A 17,747-nucleotide genomic window follows, 5' to 3' on the forward strand; every position below is an offset into this window, starting at 1 on the left:
AGGAGGGGGCTGAATGGCCTCCTCCTGTTCCTGTGTAACAGGCTCGAGGAGGGGGCTGAATGGGCTCCTCCTGTCCCTGTGTAACAGGCTCGAGGAGGGGGCTGAATGGGCTTCTCCTGTTCCTCTGTAACAGGCTCGAGGAGGGGGCTGAATGGCCTCCTCCTGTCCCTGTGTTGAAAATCAATGGAAACTCAGTGCTATTGAAGTTCAGTGGTGAGTCATGGGACTTTCTGGACTCAACATTTCAGCCTTTAAGGATCTAAGTGCAGAGTACATTGTGGTTGTGAAGCAGGAAAGGGCAGCAGTGTATCAGCCTGTGACAGTGCTGAGCCATATAAGAGTAATAACCTGTTTATACCCATCAAGTGTATTAACACATGCATTTTATCTCTTTACATCCTTAAATAAACATTCTGTCTGCTATTTAAACACTGTACACAGCTCCGGCTTTAGTTACGGAGTCAGGAATCTAAGTAGTGGCTCCCAGTCTTCCTACCATTCAGGGCAGCGCCTACAGGCATCTCTCCAGCTCCTGTCACACCCTCGGGACGTCCCAAAGGGTTTCACACACAACGAAGGGTTTTTTTTTTGAAGTGTGGTCGCTGTTGTAATGTAGGAAACGCAACAGCCCATTTACACACAGCAAGATCCCACAAACCGCAATGTGATGATGACCCAGACCATCTGCTCGTGGTGATGTTGGTTGAGGGATAAATATTGGCCCCAGGACACCGGGGAGAACTCCCCCCTGCTCTTCTTCCAACGGTGTTTGTGGGGTCTTCGCTATCCCTCCAATCGAGGGGAGGGGGGAGGGGGGGGGGGGGGGGGGGGGGGCTCTATGAAACATACATGTGTCGGGAGGTGGGCTTTTTTTTAAAATGGGGTATCACAGGGGGAGACTGAAGGGCTGTCCTGCCGGTCCAATCAGATTCAGATGCTGCTCTCCATCTTCGTTTAACCCTCCTCACCCCACGACCAGTCCCTCGCTGACGGGCATGTGGATGTGGGCAGTCAGAAGGGGTACACCTCTGCCCACGCGCAGGACAAACACCTGGAACAGAGAAACGGGGACGCCCAGCGTCAGCAGCTGTTCGAGTTACTGTCCTCACAAACGTCACGAGAGCTGCCTTAAGCTGCAACCACAGCCCACCTCCCCCCAACCCCCACCCCCCTGTCCACCGCACACAGTCCCAACGAGGGAAACAGAGGGAGGTGAGTGAGTGCGAGCAACCCTCCAGGTCGAGGGCAGGAGGTGATAAGGAACAGAATAATCAGGGGAACCTGGACTGTTGCTGGATGTCAGGCAAATGGAAGCAATTCAGGAAACCAAAGAGGTTACAGAGATAGGGAGGGTTGTAGGGGCTGGAGGAGGTTACAGATATAGGGAGGGTTGTAGGGGCTGGAGGAGGTTACAGAGATAGGGAGGGTTGTAGGGGCTGGAGGAGGTTACAGAGATAGGGAGGGTTGTAGGGGCTGGAGGAGGTTACAGAGACAGGGAGGGTTGTAGGGGCTGGAGGAGGTTACAGAGATAGGGAGAGTTGTAAGGGCTGGAGGAGGTTACAGAGATAGGGAGGGTTGTAGGGGCTGGAGGAGGTTACAGAGATAGGGAGGGTTGTAGGGGCTGGAGGAGGTTACAGAGATAGGGAGGGTTGTAGGGGCTGGAGGAGGTTACAGAGATAGGGAGGGTTGTAGGGGCTGGAGGAGGTTACAGAGATAGGGAGTGTTGTGGGGGCTGGAGGAGATAAGGAGTGCAGTGAGGAGGGATATGAAAACGAGGATGAAGAATTTTAAAATCATCTCACTGCCACTGTAACCTCCCCCAGTGCCTACAACTTTCCCTATCTCTGTAACCTCCTCCAGCCCCTCCAACCCTCCCTATCTCTGTAACCTCCTTCAGTGCCTACAACCCTCCCTATCTCTGTAACCTCCTCCAGCCCCCTACACCTCTCCCTATCTCTGTAACCTCCTCCAGCCCCTACAACCCTCCCTATCTCTGTAACCTCCTCCAGCCCCTACAACCCTCCCTATCTCTGTAACCTCCTCCAGCCCCTACAACCCTCCCTATCTCTGTAACCTCCTCTAGCCCCCTACACCTCTCCCTATCTCTGTAACCTCCTCCAGCCCCTGCAACCCTCCCTATCTCGGTAACCTCCTCCAGCCCCTACAATCCTCCGAGATCTCTGCACTCTTCCAATTCCGGCCCCTTGAGCATCCCCCGATTCCCATCGCTCCACCATTGGCGGCCGTGCCTTCAGCTGCCTGGGGCCCTGAGCTCTGGAGTTCCCTCCCTAAACCTCTCCACCTCTCTCCTCCTCTAAGACGCTCCTTAAAACCGACCTCTCTGACCGAGCTTTTGGTCACCTGTGCCTAATATCTCCATGTGAGGCTCAGGTCAGACTCTGTATGATTGACGTTCCTGGGAAGCACCTTGGGCACATTTTGTTAGGTTAGTGGCGCTAGATGAATGGGCTTTGCTGCAAGTACAGAGCCCCTTCCTAGTACAAGGGAAAAGGCCAGTGTACCAGAAAAGTGCACAAACTGATGAGGGCCTGTGCAAGTCTCTGCTCAGTTGGCCTTTCTCAGACAATGACCAAGGAATCAAATTGCTGATTCACCATCCAGTGACAACGACGGGATCAGTACGGGATTGTACTGTGATGCCTGCCTGAGTCAAATAGCCCAGTGCTCAGGCAGGAGGAGCGAGAGCTGTGTGTAATACTGGCGTCCAGCCAGCGGCTGCACATTCCCTGGTCAGAAAGGACTTGGCAGGGGCGTATGGCGGGGTGGGGTGAGGGGGGATGAGGTCAGAGCCCACAGAAACACAAGGTGGGGGGTCTTCTGTCCCACCCCTTACCTTGATGGTGTCGGAGATGCCCTTGTCACTCAGGCTCTGCACAAAGGTCTCGATTGGATACGTCAGACCAGGTACCAGCATAGGAATCTGGAACAGCCAAGAGAGAGGGAGTTAGACCACCAGATATCCCAGGGAGAGGGAGTTAGACCACCAGATATCCCAGGGAGAGGGAGTTAGACCACCAGACAGCTACTGCTTCCCTCTTCCCATATTGAAAAATAATTCTCGCCAGGGCTCTCCCTCACATGTGTTTGTGAGTGTGTTTGCGTGTGCACATACCCGATTGTCCCCATAGTGTCATTCTACACGTGACTGCCATGGAGGGTCAGTGCTGAGGGAGCGCCGCACTGTCGAAGGGTCAGTACTGAGGGAGCGCCGCACTGTCAGAGGGTCAGTGCTGAGGGAGCGCCGCACTGTCGGAGGGTCAGTGCTGAGGGAGCGCCGCACTGTCAGAGGGTCAGTGCTGAGGGAGCGCCGCACTGTCGAAGGGTCAGTGCTGAGGGAGCGCCGCACTGTTGAAGGGTCAGTACTGAGGGAGCGACGCACTGTCAGACGGTCAGTGCTGAGGGAGCGCCGCACTGTCGGAGGGTCAGTGCTGAGGGAGCGCCGCACTGTCGAAGGGTCAGTACTGAGGGAGCGCCGCACTGCCGGAGGGTCAGTGCTGAGGGAGCGCCGCACTGCCGGAGGGTCAGTGCCGAGGGAGTGTCGCACTGTCGGAGGGTCAGTACTGAGGGAGTGTCGCACTGTCGGAGGGTCATTACTGAGGGAGCGACGCACTGTCAGAGGGTCAGTGCTGAGGGAGCGCCGCACTGTCGGAGGGTCAGTGCTGAGGGAGCGCCGCACTGTCGAAGGGTCAGTACTGAGGGAGCGCCGCACTGCCGGAGGGTCAGTGCTGAGGGAGCGCCGCACTGCCGGAGGGTCAGTGCCGAGGGAGTGTCGCACTGTCGGAGGGTCAGTACTGAGGGAGTGTCGCACTGTCGGAGGGTCATTACTGAGTGGGTGCCGCACTGTCGGAGGGTCAGTACTGAGGGAGCGCCGCACTGTTGGAGGGTCAGTGCTGAGGGAGTGTCGCACTGTCGGAGGGTCAGTACTGAGGGAGTGTCGCACTGTCGGAGGGTCATTACTGAGTGGGTGCCGCACTGTCGGAGGGTCAGTCCTGAGGGAGCGCCGCACTGTCGGAGGGTCAGTACTGAGGGAGTGTCGCACTGTCGGAGGGTCAGTACTGAGTGGGTGCCGCACTGTTGGAGGGTCAGTACTGAGGGAGCGCCGCACTGTCGGAGGGTCAGTGCTGAGGGAGCGCCGCACTGTCGGAGGGTCAGTGCCGAGGGAGCGCCGCACTGTCGGAGGGTCAGTACTGAGGGAGTGCCGCACTGTCGGAGGTGCTGTCTTTCGGGATGAGATATTAAACCGAGGCTCCGTCTGCCCTCTCAGGTGGGGGTAAAAGATCCCACAGCCACTATTGGAAGAAGAGCAGGGGGGAGTTCTCCCCGGTGTCCTGGGGCCAATATTTATCCCTCACCCAACATCACTAAAAACAAATGATCTGGGTCATCATCACGTAGCTGTTTGTGGGATCTTGCTGTACGTCAATGGGCTGAGTTTCCTACATTACAACAAAAAAAAAAGTCCTTCACGGTTTGTGAAACACTTCGGGAAGTCCTGAGGAAGTGAAACGAGCTGGAGAGATGCAACAACTTAATTCCATCTGGGACAGGGCTCTGCTGCCGAGTCAGACCGGTTGCGGGGTTGTGAACGCTGTCAGCCTTTGCTGCTGTTCCTCACGTGGTGACTGCAGTGGCTGACGTGACTACAGCGGCTTTTCACACTTCCCCATTGGGCCAGTTCGTGTTCCTGGAAAGATCGTTCATTCCTGGAGCAAGCTGTGTGCAACCCACGGGGGGATGTGATCACGGGCTCCCCCGCCGAGTGGTGAGTCACGCCGGCGTACGGGTCCAACTGGCCCCCACCACGTGGGCGGAGCCCAGGTCGCATGCCGACAGACTATTCAACTGCAGCAGGAATCGCTGCCCTCTTCACACCCTGAATCTCCCCCTCCCCCACAACCCCACCAGCGGATGGTCATTCAAACACAGGTACCTCTGCTGGACAGGCCAGGGGTGGGGGCGGTGGGGTCAGCATTTAGCTCAGTAACTCCACCCCCTCTGCCCCCTTTCGAGTTGGAAGCCAAACGTGGGATCTTCCTGTGCGGACTGGCACGAGGAGACGCCTGACGAGTTTTCACCTCTACCTGCTTCCACCGCCAACGCCCCCCCCTCCAAATCCCCTCCTCCGACCCCACAAATCACTTTGGAAACTGTCTCCCACCTTAAAGAAAGACCTCTTGATGGAGTAGAGGCTCTGATCGTAGAGGAAGCTGATTTGGAGGTTGATAACCAGTCTGGTGGCTGACGTGTTCTGAATGTTCAAGGTCAGCTTAAATGCTGGTCCAATCCCCTGGACCTAGAGCAGAGACAGGTAAACTGTATCTCAGCAACAAACACGCTTCCGCGTTTAAAATCCCTTCCACTGCCCCAGGCCCCAGGCCCCAGGCCCCAGGCCCCAGGCCCCAGGCCCCAGGCCCCAGGCCCCAGGCCCCCGGCCCCAGGCCCCAGGCCCCCGGCCCCAGGCCCCAGGCCCCAGGCCCCCGGCCCCAGGCCCCAGGCCCCAGGCCGAGCTACTGCAGGCTGAATGACACAGTTCTAGATTGTACAGGGACTGAGGGACCTGGGGGTTCATGCGGGCCAACCTACGAAGGTGACCGGACGTATCGAGAGCAAAATGAGCAAAGCTCACGGGGTCGTGGACTTCATAAACAGAGGAATTGTGTACAAGAGCAGGGAGGTTACACTGAACCTGTGTAAAACTCTGGTTAGGCCCCAACTAGAGAGTTGTGTTCAGTTCTGGTCACCACACTTGTGAGGGTCTTTGAGAGGGTTGCGGAGGAGATTGACCAGAATGGTCCCAGGGATGAGGGGGTTTTAGAGACAGGGGTTAGGAGGTTGGAGAAGCTGGGGTTGTTCTCCTTGGGGCAAAGGAGATTGAGGGGGGGGGATTTATTAGAGGTGGACAAGGTGGTGACAGGTTTGGATAAGGTCGTCAAGGAAAAGCTGTTCCCATTGGCTGATGGGACATGGACCGGGAATGAGATGGATTTAAGGTTTTGGGCAGCTGATGAGGTGGGGGGAATGAGAGGAAGAATTTTTTTACCCAGAAAATGGTAATGACCTGGAACTCGCTGCCCACGAGGCGGGTGGGAGCGGAGACGGTGAATGATTTCAAAAGGAAATTGGAAAGATGCTGGAGGGAAATAAACTTGGAGGGTTACGGGGGAGAGCATGGGGGAATGGGACTGACTGGATTGGTCCACAGAGAATTGACATGGACTCGATGGGCCGAATGGCCTCCTTCTATGTCGTAATGACTCTGAGGCTTCAACCAGGCCTCAATGGCCAAATGTGCTGTTCAAATAGACTCTGTTTGCTGTCAGCTGGATTGACTAACGGGAAGATACCCGAGACTCTTCTGTGGTACCCATCCCAGGAGCGAGAGGTCCACTCACCACCGCGTTCATATTCAGTGGTTCCTGGAGGTCAGCAGAGACCGGTGCTAAGCTCGCTTCAAGAGCCTTGACGTACTCTCGGGCTGCCCTGAGACGTAGGCGACACAAGTCTGTCTGGAAGGCCCTGTGCATTGCTTTCAACCAGAAGAGGGGGGGCGGGGAGGAGAGGGAATAAAACACGACCATTAATTGCCAACAGTCAGGGAATCACCAACCCAAGATTAGTGTCAGGGGTCTGTTGACTGATCCACTGTGCCAATCAAGGAGCGGGACTCTCAGCCAACAGTCTACAGAGTCTACTCAAAAGAGTCAGATCAAGCTGCAGAAAACAGAGCACAGGGGCAAAACTACAGCAACATCTGCCGATCAAAGCATGAAGGTTTCTCCCGCAGGATGCAGTCAGTGGAGAATAGCAAGTAGCCGATGAGGAAATGAAAACATTTCAGTCGCCACCCGCACCTCCCACCCTCCCCCCGACCGCCAAGGGTCTCATTGTGGCTTTATTCCAACGGGTTTCAGTAAATAAGCAGGTCGGAGACTGGGATTTAGCTTGAGCAGGAGCTGAAGGGAGTGCAGTTAAAACAGAGGTTAGAACATTGTGATCCCTCTGCCCCCACCCCACCGATCCTGGCTGGGATAGAGCCGATTGGGTGACTGCCCTGTCAATCGTGCCTGGTGCCTGCCCTGCTGTAAGGGACTGCAATTGATTTTTCTACGTCCATCATTGAGATTACATAACTATCCTGCACCGACTGCATTCTGCTAGAGAAATAACTCTGCTGTTATCAGATGTTGCTGTGGTTCTGGCCACAATTTCTGCTTGCTGTAGTTTGTACCAACGCTTTAAATAGACTCTGTGGACTATTTGCTGCAGTGCGCAGTTTAAATAAACTCTTGTTGACTGTTTGTTGTAGTATGCTGTTTAAATAGACTCTGCAGACTGCATGCGTAGTGCGCTGTTTACTCTGTAGACTGTTTGCAGCAGTGCATTGTTTAAATAGACTCTGTAGACTGTTGTAGTGTGCTGTTTAAATAGACTCTGTAGACTGTTGTAGTGTGCTGTTTAAATGGACTCAATAGACTGTTGTGGTGTGCTGTTTAAATAGACTCTGCAGACTGCATTGTTTAAATAGACTCTGTAGACTGTTGTAGTGTGCTGTTTAAATGGACTCAATAGACTGTTGTGGTGTGCTGTTTAAATGAACTCTGTAGACTGCATGCGTAGTGCGCTGTTTACTCTGTAGACTGTTTGCAGTAGTGCACTGTTTAAATAGACTCTGTAGATTGTTGTAGTGCGCTGTTTAAATGGACTCTATAGACTGTTGTGGTGTACTGTTTAAATAGACTCTGTAGACTGTTGTAGTGTGCTGTTTAAATGGACTCTGTAGACTGTTATAGTGTGCTGTTTAAATAGACTCTGTAGACTGTTGTAGTGTGCTGTTTAAATGGACTCTATAGACTGTTGTGGTGTGCTGTTTAAATGGACTCTGTAGACTGTTGTGGTGTGCTGTTTAAATTGACTCTGTAGACTGTTGTAGTGTGCTGTTTAAATAGACTCTGTAGACTGTTGTAGTGTGCTGTTTAAATGGACTCTATAGACTGTTGTGGTGTGCTGTTTAAATGGACTCTGTAGACTGTTTGTGTAGTGCACTGTTTAAATAGACTCTGTAGACTGCATGCGTAGTGCGCTGTTTACGCTGTAGACTGTTTGCTGTAGTGCACTGTTTAAATAGACTCTGTAGACTGTTTGCTTAGTGCACTGTTTACTCTGTAGACTGTTTGCTGTAGTGCGCTGTTTAAACAGACTCTGTAGACTGTTTGCTTAGTGCACTGTTTACTCTGTAGACTGTTTGCTGTAGTGCGCTGTTTAAACAGACTCTCTTCACTGTATAATAAACAGTTCGATGAAAATTCTACTATAAATCCAACCCCTTCCGTGTGAGGCAGCACCCATGAGGTTTTCTTCAACTGCACGGGAAAAAGGTCAGACTGTGTGATGCCTTTGCAGTTGAATAACAGACTGACAACATGCCGCCCAACACCCACCCCGCCTGCCTGTTTTGCGCCCGAGGACTGGCTGCTGAGGTGAGGTGCTGGAAGGGCGGGTAGGTGACTGTTGCATCACATCCCTCAGCCAGACTCCAGGGACAGAAGCTTGAGTACTCACCCACAGCATTTTCCCGTTCCCGCAGTGTCTGGTCCACGTACAGCTTGGTTTTCCTTGGGATGTTCAGTTTAATGCTCTGCGCCAGGGGAGGGCCGGGGCTGGTGTCTTTATCCTCAAAGACTGCAGTTCTCTTCAGGATTTTAATGATCAGCCCACCCCCTGAGAGGAGAAAGGAAAGACGGTTAGTGACAGGGCCCGCTTACAGCACCTCTCGCAGTGACCTGACCAGGAAAGAGAGTAAACGATTGTAACTGCTTCCCCAGTCAATGAGCCACCGTCAATATACAAACATACAGAAACTTCTACGTGCAATCAGTGATCTGTCCCTGCTACATGAGAGGGTGTAGAAATCTAAGAGCGACCTCACGTGTGTGTGCGAGACCGAGTGCACGATAGCAGGATGCAGAGCACACATGCCCCGCAAGTTGCGAACCGATCTGTTGTGTATTCTGTGTATCTGCTGCTCTCCACAGCAATTTCCCCGCTCCAAAAGCTGTACCTGTCCTGGGAGTGTTTGATGGGGACAGTGTAGAGGGAGCTTTACTCTGTATCTAACCCCGTGCTGTACCTGTCCTGGGAGTGTTTGATGGGGACAGTGTAGAGGGAGCTTTACTCTGTATCTAACCCCGTGCTGTACCTGTCCTGGGAGTGTTTGATGGGGACAGTGTAGAGGGAGCTTTACTCTGTATCTAACCCCGTGCTGTACCTGTCCTGGGAGTGTTTGATGGGGACAGTGTAGAGGGAGCCTCACTCTGTATCTAACCCCGTGCTGTACCTGTCCTGGGAGTGTTTGATGGGGACAGTGTAGAGGGAGCTTTACTCTGTATCTAACCCTGTGCTGTACCTGTCCTGGGAGTGTTTGATGGGGACGGTGTAGAGGGAGCTTTACTCTGTATCTAACCCCGTGCTGTACCTGTCCTGGGAGTGTTTGATGGGGACAGTGTAGAGGGAGCTTTACTCTGTATCTAACCCCGTGCTGTACCTGTCCTGGGAGTGTTTGATGGGGACAGTGTAGAGGGAGCTTTACTCTGTATCTAACCCCGTGCTGTACCTGTCCTGGGAGTGTTTGATGGGGACAGTGTAGAGGGAGCTTTACTCTGTATCTAACCCCGTGCTGTACCTGTCCTGGGAGTGTTTGATGGGGACAGTGTAGAGGGAGCTTTACTCTGTATCTAACCCCGTGCTGTACCTGTCCTGGGAGTGTTTGATGGGGACAGTGTAGAGGGAGCTTTACTCTGTATCTAACCCCGTGCTGTGCCTGTCCTGGGAGTGTTGCAATCCACTGCAGTATTGCTGATCAAGTGGGGAGGGGGCGACACAGGCCAGCGGAGAGGGGAAGAGGCAGAGAGAGAGAGTCGCACCTTTCGTGGTCATGATGAGTGTCCCATCCTCCCGTCCATACCTGCCGAAACACAGGCTGGTTACCACATCCTAGGAGAAAAGAGAGGACAGAGAAATGAACGCTACCTGGTGATTGAGCACGGTGCAGGATGAAGATCTGGGATTCTCCGACTGAATTCTGGGGCGTACCGGGAGAAATCATCAAGCACCAGGGCCTGAGAATCACACTGCACTGTTACAGCACTTAAAACCCTCACTGCTTCAAACAACATGCCTTTACATTGTGTCTTTAATGTCCCAAAGGCTTGTACAGAGCATTATCAAGTACATTTTCACAGGAGCCACATACGGAGATATTAGGGACAGGTGACCAAAAGTTCAGTCAAAGGGGTCGGTTTTATAGAGCGTCTTAAAGGAAAAGAGAGAGTGAGAGAGAGAGAGCAAGGGGTGGGGGGGTGGCGGGAAAGAGGTTTAGGGAGGGAATTCCAGAGCTTAGGGCCCCAGGCACCTGAAGGCACGGCCGCCAATGGTGGAGCGATGGAAATCGGGGCATGTTCAAGAGGCTGGAATTGGAGGAGCGCAGATATCTCGGAGGGTCGTAGGGGCTGGAGGAGGTTACAGAGATAGGGAGGGTCGTAGGGACTGGAGGAGGTTACAGAGATAGGGAGGGTCGTAGGGGCTGGGGGAGGTTACAGAGATAGGGAGGGGTGTAGGGGCTGGAGGAGGTTACAGAGATAGGGAGGGGTGTAGGGGCTGGAAGAAGTTACAGAGATAGGGAGGGTTGTAGGGGCTGGAGGAGGTTACAGAGATAGGGAGGGGTGTAGGGGCTGGAGGAGGTTACAGAGATAGGGAGGGTTGTAGGGGCTGGAGGAGGTTACAGAGATAGGGAGGGGTGTAGGGGCTGGAGGAGATTACAGAGATAGGGAGGGATGCAGGGGCTGGAGGAGGTTACAGAGATAGGGAGGGTTGTAGCGGCAAGTAAGCCATGGAGGGACTTGAAAGCAGGGATGAGAATTTTAAAATTCAAGTTAATTACCCTGATGGTCTGATCTCTACAACCACAGTGCACACTGCGGGCACAGTGACATTGATAAAGGAGCTGTTGGGGTTAGCATCTGCAGCAAGACTCCTGACATGCGCTCCCACTGATCAGATTTTTTGGTTAGATTTACATCGTGCACAAACATGAGAGATTACATTTAAAAATAGCGGCGTTCTGGGTTACCCAATCTGATTCCAGGTCGCTCAATAACTAAGCTCGGCGAAGATCCAGGTAGCATCAGTGATCGTGGTTATGAGGCTGAGAACCCACAGGTCGAGGGTTCAATCCCCACCCTGGGCGGTTTGAGATCAGTGACAGTGATTGTGAGAAGCTGTCAGGTTATCGGGAAAATCCATCTGCTTCAGGGAAGTTGTGGCCCTTGCCCAGTCTGAGCCTATGTGACTCCAAACCCCACACGTCCACAGGTGAGGCAACTCTCTCAACGCCAACACAAGATTTTGCAAAACGATTGCCCCCCCTCGTTTCGAACTCTCATTCCTTGACCAGCTGGCAGGGGAAGGGTGGGAGACAGGGGCCAGCGGTGGAGGAGGGAGCTGGGTTGGGGGTGGGTGGTGAGGGAGCGTACCTGGGTTTTGGTGATGTTGACGAGGATTTTGTCCCGGTAGAGGTGGACCTCGGAGTTCGCCAAGGCCACCAGCACTGCCTGGAAGCCCTTGGATTTGTGATCCATCAGGCCCATGGTCATCATGGGAGCTGGCAGGTGTACAGTCCACAGCTTCTTCCCCTGAAGGTGGAAAAGAGACTTTGCGTTAGGCACGTGGAGCCAAGGTGGGGACAGAAAGGTCTCTCTCCAGCTCCCTTCAGCAACTCGGGACGTCACAAATCGTTTCACAGATGATGAAAGACTTTTTTTTTGAAGTGCGCTCACTGTTGTAATGTAGGAAACTCAGCAGCCAATTTATGCACAGCAAGATCCCACAAACAGCAATGTGATAATGACCCAGATCATCTGTTTTTAGTGATGTTGAGTGAGGGATGAATATTGGCCCCAGGACACCGGGGAGAACTCCCCCCTGCTCTTCTCCCAATAGTGACCGTGGGATCTTTTACACCCACCCGAGAGGGCAGACAGGGCCTCGGTTTAATGCCTCATCCTGAAAGACGGCACCTCTGACAGTGCAGCTCTCCCTCAGGACTGAACCTCTGACAGTGTGGCCCTCCCTCAGCGCTGACCCTCCCACGGTGCGGCGCTCCCTCAGTACTGACCCTCTGACAGCACAGCGCTCCCTCAGTGCTGACCCTTCTACAGTGCAGCGCTCCCTCAGTACTGACCCTGCAACAGTGCAGCGCTCCCTCAGGACTGACCCTCCCAGTGCAGCACTCCCTCAGTACTGACCCTGCAACAGGGCGGCGCTCTCTCAGTACTGACCCACCGACAATGCGGCCCTCCCTCAGCACTGACCCTCCGACAGTGTGGCCCTCCCTCAGCCCTGACCCTCCGACAGTGCGGCACTCCCTCAGCACTGACCCTCTGACAGTGCCTCAATGCAGCTTAACCCCCAAATGGCATAACAGCATTCGTACCATGCAAAGGATGTATTGGACTTAGAAGGGATGCAGTGCAGATTGACTGGAATGATATCGGGATAAAACGGTTACATTATAGGAAGTTAAATGCTTCAATAGAGTTGATAGAGAGAAACTATTTCCTCTGGTGATGGGGGGGGTGGAGTCCAGAACAAGGGGGCAGAACCTTAAAACTGAAGCCAGACCGTTTAGGGGTGATGTCAGGAAGCACTTCATCACACAGAGGGGAGTGGGAATCGGGAACTCGCTCCCCCACCAAGAAGCTGTCGAGTCTGGGGGTGAATTGGAAATGTCAAACTGAGATTGATGGATTTTTGTTGGGTGAGGGGGTTAAGGGTTACGGAACCGAAGTGGGTGGATGGAGTTAAGGTCCAGACTGGCCATGATCCAATTACATGGGCAGGGCAGATTCAAGGGGCCTATTGGCCTTTTCCCATTCCTTTGTAACAGGCTGGAGGGGCTAAATGGCCTCAACCTGTTCCTGTGTAAAAGCCTCGAAAGGGGCTGAATGACCTTCTCGAATCTCTGTCTACCAGGCTCGAGGGGCTGAATGGCCTCAACCTGTTCGTGTGTAAAAGCCTTGAGGAGGGGCTGAATGGCCTCCTCCTATTCCTGTGTAACAGGCTCAAGAGAGGCTGAATGGCCTCCTCCTATTCCTGTGTAACAGGCTCGATGGGGGGCTGAATGGCCTCCTCCTGTTCCTGTGTAATAGGCTCGAGGGGCTGAATGGCCTCCTCATGTCCCTGTGTAATAGGCTCAAGAGGGGTTGAATGGCCTCCTCCTGTCCCTGCGTAATAGGCTTGAGGGGCTGAATGGCCTCATGTTCCTATGTAATAGGCTCAAGAGGGGCTGAATGGCCTCCTCATGTCCCTGTGTAATAGGCTCGAGGGGCTGAATGGCCTCCTCCTGTCCCTGTGTAATAGGCTCGAGGGGCTGAATGGCCTCCTCCTGTCCCAGTGTAATAGGCTCGAGGGGCTGAATGGCCTCCTCCTGTCCCTGTGTAATAGGCTCGAGGGGCTGAATGGCCTCCTCCTGTCCCTGTGTAATAGGCTCGAGGGGCTGAATGGCCTCCTCCTGTCCCTGTGTAATAGGCTCGAGGGGCTGAATGGCCTCCTCCTGTTCCTATGTTCTGCACAAGGAAGAAGTTGGACTGGGTCTGCTTAAGCAGAATTGACCTGATTAAAGCTTCTGAAATGGAAAGTCTGAGCAGTCCTGTGTGTGTCAGCTATTACCCCCGTGTACAATGTCACACATAGAGGAGCCCCGATGGGCAAAGCTGGGGACCTACCTTCTGAGTGTATGCCTGCAGCAGTTCCTTCCCACAGCCAACCACTATGTTCTTGTTGAGTCGCACTAGACCTACAGGCTGGGAGTTCAGCTCGATGCAGTGCTTGGGCCTTTTGGAATCTCTGTAATGGCATCAAAAGCTTTTATTTATCCGGCACCTTCAGCTTTGAACAACTTCCCCCAAGGTGCTTCACAGGAACGTCAATCAGACAGAATCTGACCCCGAATCAGGTTAGGGACAGGTTGTCAATAACTCGGTCAGAGAGGTCGGTTTTAAGGAGCGTCTTAAAAGGAGGAGGGGGAGGGAGTCAGAGAGGTTTAGGAAGGGAATTCCAGAGCTTAGGGCCCCAGGCAGCTGAAGGCACGGCCGCCAATGGTGGAGCGATGGGAATCGGGGGATGGTCAAGAGGCCGAAATTGGAGGAGCGCAGAGATCTCGGAGGGTGGTAGGGCCTGGAGGAGGTTACAGAGACAGGGTGGGGTGTAGGGGCTGGAGGAGGTTACAGAGATAGGGAGGGTTTTAGGGGCTGGAGGAGGTTACAGAGATAGGGAGGGTTGTAGGGGCTGGAGGAGGTTACAGAGATAGGGAGGGTTGTAGGGGCTGGAGGAGGTTACAGAGATAGGGAGGGTTGTAGGAGCTGGAGGAGGTTACAGAGATAGGGAGGGTTATAGGGGCTGGAGGAGGTTACAGAGATAGGGAGGGTTTTAGGGGCTGGAGGAGGTTACAGAGATAGGGAGGGTTGTAGGGGCTGGAGGAGGTTACAGAGATAGGGAGGGTTGTAGGGGCTGGAGGAGGTTACAGAGATAGGGAGGGTTGTAGGAGCTGGAGGAGGTTACAGAGATAGGGAGGGTTGTAGGGGCTGGAAGAGGTTACAGAGATAGGGAGGGTTGTAGGAGCTGGAGGAGGTTACAGAGATAGGGAGGGTTGTAGTGGCTGGAGGAGGTTACAGAGATAGGGAAGGATTTGAAATATTAAAATGGAGGTGTTGCCGGGGTAGGTCAGCGAGCAGAGAGGGTGATGGGTGACTGGGAATTGGAGCAGGTTCGGTTTAGATGCATTGTCTTGGAGGATGTTTATATGCTATGATGTCAGAGATTGGGCCAGGTGAGAGAACAGAAGACAAACAAGCTTTGTAAACTGCTGTCATGCACCAACTCTTAGAACTTGGAGCAATCCCAAAATCCCAGCCGGAATTTTCCTGCCTACCTGCGGATTATGTAGATACTTCCATTCCGACATGCAACGATGATCCTGAACTCCACATCAAACTGGCCAGTGACATCCAGGAACACTGGGACACTGGGGAGGTTCACCTGGCAGAGAGAGACGGACACAACTATTAACAGGGGAAATGGCTATTCCATCGCTCCCCGAGGGGGGTCTCCCACCCTCTCGAAACCACAGCTCATCGAAAGCTCTGCTGCCCCCTTACCGGACTCGCACTGAGACCCAGAAATACCTTGATTTAAATTCTCATCATTCTTTTCAAACCTCCTCCAGCCACTACAACCCTCCCTATCTCTGTAACCTCCTCCAGCCCCTACAACCTTCCCTATCTCTGTAACCTCCTCCAGCCCCTTCACCCCTCCCTATCTCTGTAACCTCCTCCAGCCCCTACAACCCTCCCTATCTCTGTAACCTCCTCCAGCCCCTACAACCCTCCCTATCTCTGTAACCTCCTCCAGCCCCTACAACCCTCCCTATCTCTGTAACCTCCTCCAGCTCCTACAACCCTCCCTATCCCTGTAACCTCCTCCAGCCCCTATACCCTTCCCTATCTCTGTAACCTCCTCCAGCCCCTACACCCCTCCCTATCTCTGTAACCTCCTCCAGCCCCTACACCCCTCCCTATCTCTGTAACCTCCTCCAGCCCCTACAACCCTATCTCTGTAACCTCCTCCAGCCCCTACAACCCTCCCTATCTCTGTAACCTCCTCCAGCCCCTACACCCCTCCCCATCTCTGTAACCTCCTCCAGCCCCTACAACCCTCCCTATCTCTGTAACCTCCTCCAGCCACTATAACCATCCCTATCTCTGTAACCTCCTCCAGCCCCTACAACCCTCCCTATCTCTGTAACCTCCTCCAGCCCCAACAACCCTCCCTATCTCTGTAACCTCCTCCAGCCCCTACAACCCTCCCTATCTCTGTAAGCTCCTCCAGCCCCTACAACCCTCCCTATCTCTGTAACCTCCTCCAGCCCCAACAACCCTCCCTATCTCTGTAACCTCCTCCAGCCCCTACAACCCTCCCTATCTCTATCACCTCCTCCAGCCCCTACAACCCTATCTCTGTAACCTCCTCCAGCCCCTACAACCCTCCCCATCTCTGTAACCTCCTCCAGCCCCTACAACCCTCCCTATCTCTATCACCTCCTCCAGCCCCTACACCCCTCCCTATCTCTGTAACCTCCTCCAGCCCCTACAACCCTCCCTATCTCTGTAACCTCCTCCAGCCCCTACAACCCTCCCTATCTCTGTAACCTCCTCCAGCCACTATAACCATCCCTATCTCTGTAACCTCCTCCAGCCCCCACAACCCACCCTATCTCTGTAACCTCCTCCAGCCCCTACAACCCTCCCTATCTCTGTAACCTCCTCCAGCCCCAACAACCCTCCCTACCTCTGTAACCTCCTCCAGCCCCTACAACCCTCCCTATCTCTGCAAGCTCCTCCAGCCCCTACAACCCTATCTCTGTAACCTCCTCCAGCCCCTACAACCCTCCCCATCTCTGTAACCTCCTCCAGCCCCTACAACCCTCCCTATCTCTATCACCTCCTCCAGCCCCTACACCCCTCCCTATCTCTGTAACCTCCTCCAGCCCCTACAACCCTCCCTATCTCTGTAACCCCCCTCCAACCCCTACACCCCTCCCTATCTCTGTAACCCCCTCCAGCCCCTACAACCCTCTCTGTCTCTATCACCTCCGCCACACTCCAGCTAGAGAGTCCAGAACACGGTGATCCTGACAGACCTTTGTAACAATCTGTCATGATTTGGTTTTGAGGCCATGATATGGACTTTAAAAAAATTCTTTCACGGGATGTGGGCGTCTCTGGACAAGGCCAGCGTTTGTTGCCCACCCCTAATTGCCCTTGAACTGAGTGTCTCACTCGGCCATTTCAGGGGGGCAGTTAAGAGTCAACCACACGTGGCTGTGGGTCTGGAGTCACATGTAGGCCAGACCGGGTAAGGACGGCAGATTTCCCTCCCTAAAGGGGACATTAGTGACCCAGATGAGCTTTTACAACAATCGATGATAGTTTCATGGTCACCGTCACTGAGACTAGTTTCCAATTCCAGATTTATTAACTGAATTTAAATTTCTCCGGCTGCCCTGGTGGGGATTTGAACCCCTGTCCCCATTAACCGGGGTCTCTGGCCCAGTGACATTACCACTACATAACTTGTCTCCCCATAAGGAAGCCTAAAATAAATAAATAGTCTGAACATAATCATGGGAAGGCTTTGAGGGATTAACCATTAATTCTAACTCCCTGTCTCTCCTTTTATTTGAACCCTGCGAGCACAGGGAACACTCGGTCACAATCACCACCTATTCCACTGGAAACACACCCGTTCTGCTTATCCTCCCACCCCGACAATCACACACGGACCGGCTACCTTGGCCTGGATGGTAAACGCTTCAGGGTCCAGGATGCAGACCTCCATGTTCTCGGTACCAATCACCAGGCAGCCCACCGCGTCCTCGTCCGCCATGTTCTTATTCAGGGTAGACATGCAGGTTATCACCGTCTGCACTCGAACAAAGGAGGGGGGGGGAGAGGAGAGTGAGAGAGCAGCCTCGGGACATCAGGGACATCAGCACCGTTCAGCCCCCTCACCAACCCCCCCTCCCCAGTACACACGGCTGGGACGAGGGGGAGCAGACATCCATCCACAGGCACACGCAACCTGTCGGGGGGATAGCAGGGGAGGAGACACAGAGA

General features: G+C 53.7%; 1 protein-coding gene across 1 annotated transcript; it reads right to left on the bottom strand.

Annotated features, from left to right (window-relative positions):
- Nucleotides 1-335: 335 nt before the first annotated feature.
- On the bottom strand, nucleotides 336-17,550 carry bbs1 (Bardet-Biedl syndrome 1). Its single transcript, XM_078537977.1, has 10 exons — nucleotides 17,422-17,550; nucleotides 15,005-15,111; nucleotides 13,800-13,920; nucleotides 11,550-11,708; nucleotides 9,942-10,011; nucleotides 8,581-8,739; nucleotides 6,414-6,547; nucleotides 5,180-5,314; nucleotides 2,855-2,941; nucleotides 336-1,051 (listed from the first exon to the last, which is right to left on the bottom strand). The coding sequence occupies exons 1-10, from the start codon at nucleotides 17,536-17,538 to the stop codon at nucleotides 965-967; spliced, it is 1,176 nt and encodes a 391-aa protein (XP_078394103.1). The 5' UTR covers nucleotides 17,539-17,550; the 3' UTR covers nucleotides 336-964.
- Between the last annotated feature and the right edge of the window lie 197 nt (nucleotides 17,551-17,747).

The sequence above is a fragment of the Cetorhinus maximus genome, unplaced genomic scaffold, assembly GCF_964194155.1.
Source record: "Cetorhinus maximus unplaced genomic scaffold, sCetMax3.hap1.1 HAP1_SCAFFOLD_3494, whole genome shotgun sequence".
In the NCBI taxonomy this organism is placed as follows: Eukaryota; Metazoa; Chordata; class Chondrichthyes; order Lamniformes; family Cetorhinidae; genus Cetorhinus; species Cetorhinus maximus.